The sequence below is a fragment of the Saccostrea cucullata genome, unplaced genomic scaffold, assembly GCF_032062105.1.
Source record: "Saccostrea cucullata isolate Sc308-1 unplaced genomic scaffold, CSIRO_AGI_Scuc_v1 ctg3167, whole genome shotgun sequence".
NCBI classification, from domain to species: Eukaryota; Metazoa; Mollusca; class Bivalvia; order Ostreida; family Ostreidae; genus Saccostrea; species Saccostrea cuccullata.
In genome coordinates this window covers 75844-92006 of record NW_026917908.1, presented here as the reverse complement: position 1 = coordinate 92006, position 16163 = coordinate 75844, and the positions used below count along the sequence as shown (strand labels likewise).

Here is a 16163-nt window from a genome sequence, read left to right as displayed (position 1 = left end):
AAACAATGTCAAATGTAACAGATTGGTGCATCTGGAATGAAAATGTGTCATAAAATACCATGACCTTCTTTTCACCTTGACCTTTGACTTCAATGTCAAATTATAAAGGACTATATATGATAAGAGCCAATTTTGGCCCCCCTAAAAATCAACATTTTAGAATGATATTGAGATATGTTTGATTGATATTTAATTTGAAGAAGAGGATATACTTGAAATATTTCCAAATATTTTTCATGTTTATATGCACTCATTGGCTGAAAATGACTTGAGAAATAATGCTATTTTTGCTATCTAACCAAAAAAGGCAAAAAAAAATACGCCTATTTGATGTTTTGTCTTATGGGAAACAGAGTGCAGTATCGAACATACATAATTTTTCTGTCACTAATTAGTATTGGATGGATACATCTTTGGTAAAAATATAAAGCTTGTTCTAGTCTGTTCTCTATACTTTCTGGAAGAAAAAATGCTTGAAAGTTGAAAATAAGCAGTTTTATACAAAATATGCTAGAATGGCGGGAAAAAGTGAACTTTATGATGTCATATTTCTGTATTAGGCGCATTTTGATCAATTTGAAAATGACCAATAAAGGTTGCATGTATAGCTGAACAAATTAAAGCTACAAATAAAGTAAAATAAAGATATTCATTTTAAGGGGCCATTTTAGGCATTTATCAGATATTGCTCTTTATTTTTTGCATCATAATTTTCAAGCTGCATGGTCCTGTTAGACAGTTCAAGAACAAAATTAGTATTTGATTAATCAAAACAAGAGGCCCTTGGGCTACATCGCTCACCTGAGCACTGTGGCTAGGAAAAAGTAGAAAATTGGTTTATTATTGAAAAGTTTTAATCCAAAAGAAGTCCCATAACCAATCATAGCATTACGATTATTGAGAAGATGATTTTTCAAGAATTTTCGTATATATATATCTATGTAAAACTTTGGTCGGTCATTTTGGCCCCACCCTACCCCGGGGTCATGATTTGAACAAACTGGAATCTACACTACCTAGGGGTGCTTCCATAAAAATATGACCAATCATGGCTTTGTTATTCTTGAGAAGAAGATTTTTAAAGAATTTTCCTATATATTTATCTGTAAAACTTTGGTAGGCCATTGTGGCCCCAAACTACCCCCGAGGGGTCATGATCTAAACAAACATGAATCTACACTATCTGAGGATGCTTCCATATAAAATGACCAATCATGGCTTTGTTATTCTTGAGAAGAAGACTTTTCAAGAATTTTCCTATATATTTCTATGTAAAACTTTGGTCAGCCATTGTGGCCCCGCCCTACCCCCGGGGGTCATGATTTGAACAAATTTGAATCTACACTACTTAGGGGTGCTTCCATATAAGTATGACCAATCATGGCTTTTCATTTCTTGAGAAGAAGATTTTTCAAGAATTTTCCTGTATATTTCTATGTAAAACTTTGGTCTGCCATTGTGGCCCCGCCCAACCCCGAGGGGTCATGATTTGAACAAATTTGAATCTACACTACCTGAGGATGATACCACATGAGTTTCAACTTTTCTGGCCTAATGGTTCTTGAGAAGAAGATTTTTTTTAAATGCCAATAATTTTTCACTAATTCATAATTATCTCCCTTGGAAAAGGGTGTGGCCCTTCATTTGCACAAACTTGAATTCCCTTTACCCAAGGATGCTTTGTGGCAAGTTTGGTTGAAATTGGCCCAGCGGTTCTTGAGAAGAAGTGGAAAATGTGAAAAGTTTACAGACAGATGGGCAGACAGACAGACTGACAGCTAGACAGACGGACAGACGAACACCGGACAAAATGTGATCAGAAAAGCTCACTTGAGCCTCAAGGTCAAACTATTCTTTATTATATATTTTATATCTAATAATTTCTTAACTAAATCTACATGGTTCTTGATATTTTGAACCCTGCTTTGAATATTTCATACATTGATACACAGTGTTTGTGATTTGTTTGACTATTCAAGAAGAGAAATTCATGTTCTACTGTTGACCAGTCACTTAATTGAGGTCCATGTTAATAATTTTAAGTGTTACGGCCTGTTGTTGAAATACATGTACTAAGTATTTGAAACATGTGCAAAGTAATTCATCATGATCAACCTTTTGTCAACACTAAATATTGATGCTTCAACATGATTAAAATACCCTTGATGTTCCCTAAGATTTTTCTGCTCTGCAGTATGCAGTATACTATATACTGTTTAAGATGATGAATTCCAAAGAACAGCAAAGTTTTAAAAAAAAAAAACAACAGAAAAGTCCATTATGAACAGTTATGACTAATTCCCCTTTAAAAGTTTCTTCTATTATATACTACTACATGTACTGAAAGCACTTACAGGAAAATGCAATGAAAAATCTATTTTATCCTCCCCCCCCCCCCCCTAGCTTTGCTTATGTCATTCATGTCAAACTAGAGTAAACTTTATTTAACAAAAATTAATTTGACCACATTGTGTTAAAACCCTAAGAGTTCAGGCTACAACAACCCCCCCCCCCCCTTCTTGTTTTTAATTTATGCCCTGCAGGGGCTGGCATATAGCGTGTGACATGTTTGTCTTTTGTCCTTCCTTCCGTCACACTTGAGTTTAGCTCAGTTCAAAGCTCAGTTTCAAAGAAACTATCCAAGATATTTTTTTACCAAACTTCCTATGCTGATACATACAGATTTATCATGTAAGCAATTCAACTGCATCAACATATTTGACCTTGTCCTTTCATTTGACCTTGACCTCGCTTCCATCAAATTGTGTTTCAATCTGTTTTAAAGAAACCATTCATAATATTTTCTGCAACTTCATATGCTGATACATACTGATGAGAGCTTTTCAACTGCATCAACATTTTTTGACCTTGGCTTTTCCTTTGACCTCACTTTTCTGAAATTAGTGTCAAACTTGATTATGCTGATACATACTGATGTAAACGATTCAACTGCATCACTATTCAAGATATTCTGATAAAATTTCACACACTACTGTGGAATCATTATTGTTCGTGGGGGACCAATGTTCGTGGCTTTCGTGGGTAACTCTGACCCACGAATTTACATCCACACGAACGTATATTACAAACATTTGTTTTAGTATTTGTTGAAATTTATTGATATCGTAAAATAACCGTTACCCCTGTTTCCGTTTGACCGCACATGAAGAGGACAATCTGCATGTGGTTAATTATTGACACAAAACGAAAATAAAACAAAAACAAAACAAAAAGATATTAAGTATCAATGACATCCATAGCTTTAAACAATAAGTAATAAAATGATAAATACAACTGTTAAATTTAAGTACTGTTTACATTATAGTCCAACACGCTCAAATGTCCCTTTGATGAGGTCAATTTTTAGTGCGATTTTGGAGTGGGTGCTAATTATCCAATTAGCATGAACTGGTTTCAGAGTAAACGTTTTAAGTCAAATTTTGCATTGTTGTCATAGTTCTCAATTAGAGATTAAAAAACAACATGTACCACTGGTGTTTTTTATAATCATAATTTACTGCGACATCACGGCTGTAATTGTCGGTGCAAGCTGCTGGTACATTTTTGTGTTCACAAGAGAGATAACTTAAATAAGAAACATGACGGGGTTATCCTTCTTTGTTTTAACTTTGGGGGAAAAAATTATATAGAACTTGTTACCAACGAAATTACATCCCCACGAACCAGGAAATTTTTGGCTACCCACGAACATTGACCCCCATGAATAAAAATGATTCCACAGTAATTAAAATTTTCATGTTGCATTACTAATATAACCTCGACAGGGTATTCATGCCCTATGAACATATTTCTAGTTTTTTGGTTGTGTTTTTTTTTTTTAAATAAAGTAAATTAAAAAATATAATTTGTCCCCTTTGCACAATCTTCATTTTCTTTTTAGGAAGGAGATTTCTTTTAAGTGTATGAATAATGCTTCAACTCCTGACAAATAATCCTTAACATGCTTAAGACAATACCTGGTAATAAATAAAATCAGATGTTCTCCCAAATCCCCCATTTTAACTTGGAAAATCCTAAAAATCAAAAATAAAATTTTAGTGGCTACTTATTCTTGAAAGTCCCACTTCCTAATAGCTTAAAAATACAAGACTTCTTTTAATATTAAAAAAAAAGCATGATATTCTGTTCTTGGAATATTTATTCATTTAAAATTTAGTTTATACAGACATGATGCTAAAAAAATGCTAAAAAATTAATACAAAGAGTCCAGGCAAGTTTAAGTTTTACCCATGATTTGGGCATTTACATGAATTAACTCTCCATATCATATTTTAAAAAATACATAACACACATAGTCCTCCATTCAATTCCTTCACATTCACTTCTGGGGATAGATGTTTTTTAGACAGCTATGTGGCAATTAATATGGAACATGGTAAAACAATTATATTTAAAACTTAAATTATTGTTCGAAACAAGACACATGTAGATTTCCTCCAGTGGCTTCTTTAGAGCAACAGGGTGTTATCTTCAACTACCTTTTGCTGTAAAAAAAAAAACAAACAAACAAATTTATGTATTAATCCTACATGTACATCCTATCTTCTGTGAAGGCTGCATAACCATTATATATGTATGCAATTCCCACTATGCTAGTCAATGTAAATAATTAGCATGAATCAGTTAGACTGACAGTAGAACAATGCAGATGAACAAGCTTCATAATATATACATGTAGGAGTTCTGGATTTTAAAGTTGAAGTGGGGTGGTTCAATTCTCAAAGACAAACATTACTTAATTCCTTCGTCATAATTTACATATGTATATTTTGACTCTTTTATAGCAAATAATATGAATTAATGAGGTCTGTTTTCCTGAAGATAGGGGGTGGGGTAGTAAGATAATTTATTGACTACTTTATCTTAAAATTTTATAAATTTTGGAATTGTACAATGTAATCCCAGTTTTTTTTAATTCATTAATTTTAATCAAACTTTTATGTACATTAACATTCATGAGCAGACAAATTGATCTATGAACTACCTAAACATTATCAATCTTGCTTCCTTTCATATAAAATTTACAGATTCCAATTTGGTTTTTTTTTTGGGGGGGGGGTGGGGGTGGGGGTGGTGTAGAATAACTTTTCTTTGTGTCATTAAGTAATATATTTCATCTAAAATATAAAGGTAAATATATAAGTTTGATGCTATTTTTCCACATTGAATTGGTATATGTACCATTCCCTACTCATTTGGCAAATTAGTCTAGATAAGTATATTTGTCAGTTTGATCCATTGATGTTATGAAAGACTATATATAATTAAAACTAAGATTTGGACATAGTTTAGGTTTTGAAACTCTGATTTATAAATGGGGGAGAAGGTGGGTTAAAATGATGTATGTGTGTATATATTAGGGACTTTAGTCTTTCCAGCAGTGTGACCTCATGACCTTTTAACAGTTTAATACACAAATAGCATAGGCATAAAATTATTTTAAATTTCATTATTAGCATTTATCTATCTTTAATTGTATTAGGAGTAATTTAACAACTACAGAATAAAACATCTGTGGTCATATAACAGGTTGCTCTTAATTACCTGTAAGGCAGTAACTTCTTTGCATCACTCAATATTTCATTTGTATCACTCATAGGATAGAAAAATTAATCTTGAGGTACCTTCCTAATCTTTACTCTTGCTTTAAATATATAAAGTTATCAAAGTTTACCTAAAAATTTACATGAAAAATATATATTTAACATACCATTATATGTTTTTGTCCAAGTACTCCAAGTTGGAAGTTTTCCATTTTCCCCCCGCATTTCCTCAATTGTTGTCTGTTCCATTCTTTCCGGTCTTCTTTACTAGAGAGCTCATGCAAGGGAGGCAATCCAATTGTTTTTCAACAGAGTTTTCCATCAATTCAATCTGATATTTTACTTTGAGTTTTAAGAGTCTACCCAATTTTATTTATTTAATATATTGAACAGAACATTCTCCTTCTACAGATATATATAGAAATTTTCAAAGCTGCACAGCATTTGCAAACCACTTAGCTCTTTATGGGATATAATACCACCGGTAAAATCTTAATAAAATTAAGCACAAATTAAATTTTACTTATAAAATAGAGAAATATAGTTCAAAGCACTTTATGACCCACGTTATAAAATTATACCTAGAGTTTTGAGGTCAAATATATGAATTATAACAGGATAGGCCAGTTCACATATTTCTCTGATAAAGTATGACAAAATACTTTGGTTGCCATGGAAACAAGAGGTCATATACCCGGGTAGATGTATTTTTTTGAAAGACTAATCATATGCATCATGTTCACAAAATTTGAGCAAGAAATAAATTTTTCCACTTTCCATGATTATATAGGGTGAAGCTCAATGCTTATTGGCATGGCCTCTTAAATACCCAGGAGCAGAGAAGAAGATTATCAAAGAAATAATGCATTTTCTTTATATAGTCAATAGAGCCCCACCCTAGAACCCCTGACCCTAGGGCCATGAATTTCACAATTTTGGTAGAGGACTGAATGCTCATTACATTCAAGTTAATAGTTTGACTGCTTGATGTCCAGGAGTAAAGAAGAAAATTTTTAAAGTTTGCAATAAGTTTAGTGGTTTTGTTCCCACCCATCAGGCCCCAGAGAGGCGGGGACCATGAAATTCACAATTTTTGTTTCCCTTTACCTATAGATGCTGTATGCCAAATTTGGTTGAAATTGGTTCGGTGGTTTGAGAGAAGAAGCTTAAAATGTTCAAATGTTAACACACGACACACGACACACGACGGACGACGACGGACGAAAACGGATAGCAATAGGTCACCTGAGTTTCTCAGGTGACCTAAAAAAGCTCACCTAGCATACGCAAAGGAATGTCTTCTTCGTGGACTTCTGTAATTGATGAAATGGAAATATAGTTAAAACTCTAAATACATTCATTGATTTTTTTTTATTTGATGATACAAAATTCAAAACGATTCAATCTACGTCAACAGGATAAAGAAGTATTCAAAAAATATTACATTTTTATATTAAAATTCTGTAGACATTTACTTCATCTGTATATGCTGATTACTACAATATCTGCAATTGACCTTACTTTTAATGGTGACATCAAAATATCATATTGACAATCAAAAGTGTATATTTAAACTGATAAATTGAGGAATAAATATTGAATATGATTGCAGGTACAAGATGATTTTTTCAATTTTATATTGTTTTTGTTTTTAAACAATCTTGGATATACGTAGCTACTATCCCTATTATTTTGAAAAGTTCTAGGAACAAGTGGTGTGCTGTTTCTTTTATCCGTGATTTGGCATATTTTTAATACGTATAATTGAGATAGACAAATTTTATTGAAAGAAGTTAATTTTACATATTTCCCTGGAATGGAGCTCGTAGTACTTTCCGGGTTAAAGAATCTGTATTAAAGAAATACAATTCAACTTTTATGATCATTTTAGCCGTACATATATTTTCAAATTTTAAACATGTCAGGTGACAAACAGCTGATGTAAGAAAAGTTGCTTTGGCCAAACTCGCAGAGAAATCATACATACAAGCATAATGCAATTGTAGAATTCCCACTAAATTAACTTAAGCCAATAAAATAATATTAACATTATATTGATTTCATATCATATTTTAAGGCGTAATTCCTACAACCTAGCCGAGAATTTTGATTATTAACAATTTATAGATATTCTTTAATGTGGCGTTACTGTAGATCTTTATCTCACTGGTCTAAAGGAACTGGATTAGAGTGAAGGATTTTTTCAGTAATTTTTCGGAGAACTTCAGTTTTATAAGCATACTTTAAAGGAAGGGTAAACTTGTTGAGTCAAAGCAAAAAAACTAGTACAATATAGATTCAAACTTTGCACAGGGGGGAGACCGGTCAACTTGGGATGCATATCTCTCCGAGGCACCAGATCGCATCTCAAGAATTTTAAGGGGCCCATGTTTTAAGTCATAGTATCATACCAGTAATTGTATTGTTTATTTAGTTCATATTATGATATCAATCACTGTTCGTTACATTGTATCTTAACCTATTACATTTAAATACTGAAGTCCATTATTGGAATTCTGCATTTTTGAGTTTCTGAGTTCTTTCATTTGATATTTTGTGCTACATCTTACATGTAATAGGAATTTATCATACACTTTTTAAATGCTAATGGTATATGATTAAGCTTTGTGTGTTTATATACAATATGTGTTAACTTGTTTCATGTATTTTATCTTTAATCGTAAAAATTAAATCGTTCTCTCTTTAGGTTACATTAATAAACTATAAATATAGAAATGGTCTATTTTTTATATTACTTCTTTTAAGATATTTTAATATTGCATAGTTTTAGGTAGATTAAATGAAAATTCTTTTATTAAATAAAACGTGATTTTATCTAATTTTTCTTTATTTCATATTACATGTACATAAAGTAGTTCTACACTCGGCACTAAATGGGCTATATCTTTAAAAATCTGCTTTTATAAGATAGTCATACATATCTGTAAAAAATAGACATAAGGAAGATTGTATGTCAGCATGTTTACTTTTCCGCTATTGCCTTTTGGAGTATAAGTATACCCCAAAATGTAAAATACTGAAATTTATCTATCCTACATTTTGTTGAATATAAATGAATTAAAGTCTTGATATACAGCTTGAATACACAAAATAACGCAGACACCTGAAAATTAACCATATATTATCAATACTTTGAGTGATTTATTATAAATATTAGCCCTTTGTTCGGCTTACGTATCAAAATTTCGCATGAGAAAATATGCTTCACATGTCAATCTCGGTCATTTAAAAAGAATAATATAATTATAGGATCAATCTTTAGATACTTGCTTTTTTGTTTTTTTATGACTAAAAACATTTAAGAAAAAGCATGAGCTTAAAACATTATATGTTTACTCATTACTTTTCATGGTATGAGCTCTACACTAAGGGGACCCCCATTTTTTTTTTCTCCCAGAAGTAATATATTACAACATTTTCCAGTGATACTGTTAAAGATTAAGTATTTGCTTGTTTTAACAAGGTTGTACATATTATTTAAAACAATAATAATACACACAAAATAGCTATTTCTTCCCAAAAAATTATCTTTACTTTAAAAAACATAAAATAAATGTACACCTTTATGTAAATTAGAGGCAATGAATCTGAACGTGATTTGCCGATTCTCTTAAACTGTATGATATTGTTACAGAAAGTAAGTATGCTGCAAGTGAATCTGACGTTTTATATACATGTACAGCATTTAAAAAAAGAAAATGTATTGTGATTGATGGGTAAGCAGGTAGAAGGTAAAAGGATATATAAGTCTTAGGTAATAATAATTTAACCATGTAATTTTTTTTAATCATTTAATTTGTCTTAGCAAGACGGTAACAATTACTTTTCTAGAGAATTATCACAATTTGCTTCAACTTGTCGCCTCGTTTCGACTTTGATACACGTAGCATATCTGTAGTTGTATATCCGTGGTCCGCGCAAACGTCATACGCAGGTATGTTAAGGTTAAAACCAAATATTCTGCTTGCCCATATGATATGACGTCATGATAAGCTATATGACGTGAAGTTTAGAGATAACAATTTCTTAAAATCGATATATAAGATTGTTTAAAGGTCGTAAAATTGAATTAAAATATGCGGAGGCATAATATAAACGGAATTTTGTCCTTTCTCGGTCTCTGTATTCATCACAGGGGTTAAATACCAAACCCATGACGTCATAACTGTTGGATATACAGTAGCAGAGTGAAAGTGAAAGGTAACGAGAATTCATGTAAACAAACACAACAAATCGGAATTTAAAAGCATTTAGTATGAATATTAAGTGTGGTTCACGTGGGAATAAAGCTTATGAATTAGATATGATATCAGACTATAATTTCTCCGTAAAATAAAAGCAGACAGGGTGATTACTTGCCGATCAGCCTTTTTTTCTGTCGTTTGAAACAAAAAAAAATGCAAAAGTTCAACACTACGCCGCATACTTTAAAACGTACATGTAGTTTTTGTTTCTATCTATATTTCTTATTTTTATTATTATTTTTTTTTTTTGGAAAGTGCTGTTAGAAACGTACGCTTTACGGGCATTGATGCATTTCTTTCGATGTTATGAACAAAATGTCATATTTGAAAAATCTTCTTCTCAAGAACAAGTGGGAAAATTTTTGATAAATGCCATTAATTATGAGAAAAAATACCAGAAAGCATCTTATGTGGTGAAATTTATTAAAAATAGTAACTATTTGATAGATGGTTGCATGACAAGCAATCGTTTTCTTACTGACAGATACGGCTACATATATATGGATAAGCTTCTTGCTTATTTGTTACACAAGATAGGAACAATATACCAAATTCTTTTCATTATATGAGATTAAGGGACAACTTTTGTAGTGGAAGTCATTATGAAAATTTACGGTTTTAAGTTATGAGGCAAAAACCTTTAAGGGCTAAAAATTCCTAATTAAAGAAATCAGTTTCTTTTTGTGGATTTTAAAGAAATATAAATGAAATTAAATGCCTGCACAATTCTTTTTCTTCATCTTTTAACGTAATATTTTAAATTTACATACTTCAAAGTTTTCCATTTAGGCAAGTTCAAGGTCACTTATTCAAAAGTTAAAAAATCAAAATTGTCGTCAATTTTGTAATGGAAATACATGGTATGTATTTGCATTTTATTGAAAGATGTATCATGCTGTCTGGAATGTCATTTAGCTCTACTCTAGTTCTTAGTGACTTCTTTTAATGTGATGCTCGGTTTTATTTCTGTATAAAATATATTGAAGCATTTTACCAACCTTTTTTATTCTTTTTCTGAATGTTTGTATATCTCATAATAATGAAAACAAGTATTCCAATGGAAAAAAAAAATATCCCCGTCACTGCAACTAATCTAAAAAAAAAACAATATATCAATTTGTTTGGTACGTGCATTGCAGATTGAAATACCTGGAAAAGATATCATATATGTTAAAGGTACTTGGACACAGATTTGAAGTTATTATTTTCTCTATAATATTACGACTAATATATTTTAATAGCATTTCACACAAAAATTAATTAAAAATCTCATCTCATATAAAAGATCAAAAGATATTAAAATTTCAAATTTTTTGGCGGGTTTCATTGACACATCCTTGCAGTTTAAATATCTTTTAAATGAAGTAAGATTTTTAATTATTTTTTTTTATTTTTTGTGGAATGCTATTAAGATTTATAAGTCGTAACATCATAGAGAAAATATTGACTTCAAATCTGTGTCCAAGAACCTTTAAGTTGATCTTACATATACACACTGGTATGCAGTTTCGAGACATCCCCGGGTACAGTAGTTACTGTTTTAAAAGTTGTCAGGGTTGTCGATGTAAGAATGGTTGACTGGCAAGGCTCATCTAAAAATGTAATACACTGAACATCATTGATCAGTAATAAAATTTTAGTTCTAAAAATAAGAGCATTGAAATTGAATCATTATTACTCACATAAGTGTGCTTCTGATGATAAAAATCTGTGAGGACATGTAGAAGACTGGCTACAATTTATACTTTCATTTATTTGAAGTTCCGTGTTGTTATAAAACACACATACGCCTGTAATAGAAATGAAACTAGTATTTATTGTAACAGGGACCGTTACAGATGTTCCCAAACGCACCCCAAATCCCTTTTTATGCCTATTTCCTGTAAGACATTTTTAAAAATGTGATAAGTATCGAAGGATTTCATCAAAGCATTATTAAAGCTACAATGATATCAACTATTTGTCATTTAACGCATTGAATGCGCAAGGACCTGCATGCACATGCAAGATGATCATGGTATGTCTATAACATTAACATATCTATGCATATCTATATATTGTGTGAATCAATCAAAAAAAAACTCTTTTAAAAATACATATTACTGTTTTTCAAAAAAATACATGTCATTTTTCGTATTTTGATAATACCATAATGTAGGAATCCATTATTCATATTCTAAATTTGATCCCGTTTTGTTGAAAACTAAGAAAGTTTAGACATTTAAAGTTTCAGCCAATCAGATTGCAGCACATGTGCATGCACATGCTTTTCATAATAATTCTTATATACCTTACTGTACACATTTATAATGTATAACCATGTTCAAAATTTCAAAGGATTTTGTCGAAAAACAAGAAAGATATTGAGACTTTGGTTTCAGCCAGTCAGAGCAAAGCACACGTGCATGCGCGTGAGATCTTGCTATTTTGACCATGTCCTATTGTCTATGCTTCTAATATATCCTTATATTATGAGTTTCAAAGCATTTCATCAAAAATTTAATTCGTTATGTCAATATCAAGTGTATTGGATATTTCTGGTGCTGCACGTGCGCGCTCTTGCAAACACACGTGCATGCACATGGCTCTATAATAATATTTATGTATCAGGCTAAAGATCTCCCTAATGTTTGACTATGTTCAAAATTACAAAGGATTTTATAAAAAAAAAAACAAAAAAGATATTGAGACGGTAGTTTCAGACAATCAGAGCGAAGCGCACTTGCATGCGCATGAGATCTTGCTATTTAGACCATGTCATCGCGTCTTTACTACGAATATATATATTTATATTTTGAGTTTCAAAGCATATAATCAAAAATTAGGAAAGTTACAGCTATATCTATTATACTGGATTTTTCTGGTGTTGCACGTGTGCGCTCTTGCAAGCATGTGAAGGCTGATGACCAGATGACCTTCGTTCCGCAAACCTACATAACATTCCTAATGACCCTATAAAGGTTTCACCTTAGTCGGATGTGTAGTTTACAAGATCACTCGCGGAAACGATTTTCCCAGGGAAAAAAATAAAAATAACTAGAGCAAAGCTCGTTTAGGAGCAACGAGTAGGTCTTCCGTCGTGTTATACCAGAATTATTTTTTTTTTAAAATAAAAATGCGTAAATACATCCAAAAATGATTGATATCCTCCAAATCCATGTTAACTTATGCAAAAATTAGCCATTTTTTGCTACTTCCGGTTTAACCTGAAGTGACGACCTTGGACAGAAAATTGAATTTTATGCTCCCAATGACAGCTGTTATCCAAAAAATTGTCAAGAACGGCAAAAATATGTATTTACGACTACTTCCGGTTTGGCCGGAAGTGACGACACTGGACGTATTTTGACAACTTCAGTAGATTTAACTTGACATTTTGAACAACTCTGCTTCTGAGGCGTATCACATATTCTCAATACTTTTTAAGACAAAAAGGAAAAACCTTCTGCCCCTGTAGGTCTTCATTTTAGAGGCCAGCCCTTTTTTGGAGATATCACTCGAAAGACCGTGTAATTCTACACTTCTTTTGTTCTTCATGCCTTAACAAAATATTCCTAGGTAAAAAGTTATAGTAGAAAAGGTGTTAAAAATTTTGAAATTCATGAAAGGACTATTTTCGGGCCATAGCGACGCAGGTAGGTTAAGGTTACAACCAAATATTCTACTTGCCTATATGTTATGACGTCATAGTAAGCTATTTGACGTGAGGTTTAGATATAATAATTTCTTAAAATCGATATCTCAGATTGATTTGAGGTCGTAAAAATGAATCAAAATATGCAGACGCATAATATAAACGGAATTTTGTCGTTCCTGGACCTCTGTAGTTATCACAGGGGATACATACCAAACCCGTGACGTCATAACTGTTGATCATGCAGTAGCAGAATGAAAGTGAAATGTAACGAGAATTGATATAAACAAACACAAGAAATCGGAGTTTAAAAGCAATTAGAATGAATATCATGTGTGATTCTTGTGGGAATAAAGCGTATGAATAAGGTATGGTAAGATAATTTTGCAATTTCTTCGTAAAATTATAGCAGGGAGGGTGTTTACTTGCCGATCAGCCTTTCCTCTGTCGTTCGTAACAAAAAAGATGCAAAAGTTCAACACTACGCCGCATACCTTGAAACTTAATTTTTGTTTCTTTCTAAAGTTCTTATTCTTTTCTTTTTGGAAAGTGCTGCTAGAATCGTATGGTTTACGGGAATTGATGCTTTTTTTAATGTTATGAACAAAATGTAAAAAATTTGGGGAAGGTTTCGTCCGAAATTGTTGAATAATTATTTCTTCAATAGGACAGTACGATTCTAGCAGCACTTTTCATGGTACAGAGATGTTTTTACATAATAATTATTACAAATTGAAACTAATTATCCCCGGGGTAGTGTTAAACTTTTCACTTTTTCATTAAGGCATATTTTATATATTATGCATATTATATTTATAGACGTCACGTGGTGACGTTGTGGTGAAGTGCTTCCTGTAGTATAAGTCTCATTGAAGTCTATAGAATGCATAATTATACCAAAAGTTTTATCCTTAACTTTTCCGATTAATAAGTGTTACATAATTATAAAAAAGTGTTAATTCGCCGAATTCTGATTCATGTGCTGCTTTAACATACCCGCGGAGCGTCGGTGCTTCGTACTTCCGGTAGTTTTGATATGCAAAAGGAACTTCTACAAAGGTTGCTCTAGCATCCCTGAAAATTTCAAATTTCTATCTTCAATAGTTTTGGAAAACATTGCCAGACAAAGTGACCCTTTAAAAATGACAAAATCGCAAAAATCTCCGAACCGGAAGTGACGTCATCAAGAAAAATATATTCCTAGATTTTTGATGTTCTAACAGTCCTGAAAGTGTCATGAAAATCGATGAAACCGTTTTCGTGAACTCGCGTGCACAAAATATGTAGGAAAAACAAATTTAAAAAAAATGTGGAAAAGAAACCTCAGAATAACAGAAAGGTCTACCGCTGTAGACGGAAGACCTTAATTATAACTGGTGTTAATTGTAACGGGGACCGTTACAGATGTTCCCCAAACAATCCCCAACTCCCTTTTTGTGCCTAATTCCTATAAGACTTTTTAAAATATGATCAGTATTGACAGATTTCATCAAAGAAATATAAAAGCTACAATGACTACTATATGTCATTTGATGCATTGTAGCTCAAGCACGTGCATGCACATCAAGATGATCATGGCATGTTGTCTAAACCATTAACATATCTAAATTATGTAAGAAAAATATACATGCTACTGTTTCTTAAGTATATTGGTCATTTTGCGTATTTTGCAAGTGCATGCATGCATGTTCGTGCATTCAATTTTGATAGTACCGTAATGTAGGAATCAAATATACCTAATCATACTCTAAATTTCATCCCTTTTTTTTTAAACTATGAAAGTTAAAGGCATTCCAAGTTTCAGCCAATCAGATTGCAGCACACATGCATGCGCATGCTTTCATGCTAATTCAGAAATATCATGCTGTATATCTTCATAGTGTATAAGCATGTTGAAAATTTCAAAGAATTCTGTCGAAAAACAAGAAAGATATTGAGACTTTGGTTTCAGCGAATCAGAGAGAAGCGCACGTGCATGCGCATAAGATCTTGCTATTTTGACCATGCCCTCTAGTCTATGCTTCTAATATATCTTTATATTATGAGTTTCAAAGCATTTCATAAAAAAATGAAAGAGTTACGTCAATATCAATTTTATTGAACATTTCTCGTATTGCACGTGCGTGGAAGCACACGTGCATGCGCATGTTTTCATGATAATTCCTATTTATCTGGGTGTAGATCTCCCTAATGTATGACTAAGTTCAAAATTTCAAAGTATTCTGTCGAAAAACAAGAAAGATATGGAGACTTTAGTTTCAGCCAATCAGAGCGAAGTGCACGTGCATGCACGTGAGATCTTGCAATTTTGACCAAGTCATTTTGTCTATACTACTTATATATCCTTATACTATGACTTTCAAAACATTTCATCAAAAAATAGAAAATTTACGGCTATATCCATTATATTATCATTTCACGTGTTGCACGTGCGTGCAAAATGACCTTCGTTCCGCAAATCTACATAACATGCCTAGTGACCCTAAAAAGGCTTAACCTTGATCAAATGTGTAGTTTACAAGATCACTCGCGGAAAAGAATTTCCCAGAATGAAGAAAAATAATAACTTGACCTTTTTTTGTCGTTCAACAAAAACGGAGGGCTTTTCGACCCCTAAAAATTCAAAAGGTTCATTTTGTTTTAAGTTCTTATGATATCAATAATGAAACATAAAAAGTCACTATATTCATCAACGGCTAC

General features: G+C 32.1%; 1 protein-coding gene across 1 annotated transcript in view; it reads right to left on the bottom strand.

Moving 5' to 3' along the window:
• The window catches only part of LOC134260096 (uncharacterized), a gene marked incomplete at its 3' end in the record, with an annotated part of 103227 nt that overhangs the window by 45535 nt on the left and 41529 nt on the right, over positions 1-16163 (bottom strand). The window contains exons 4-7 of the mRNA XM_062742706.1: positions 11512-11619; positions 11316-11421; positions 10828-10922; positions 6842-6877 (exon numbers count right to left, since the gene is read on the bottom strand). Of these exons, the coding sequence (XP_062598690.1) occupies positions 6842-6877; positions 10828-10922; positions 11316-11421; positions 11512-11619 (345 nt within the window). The remainder of the gene's footprint in view (positions 1-6841; positions 6878-10827; positions 10923-11315; positions 11422-11511; positions 11620-16163) is intronic.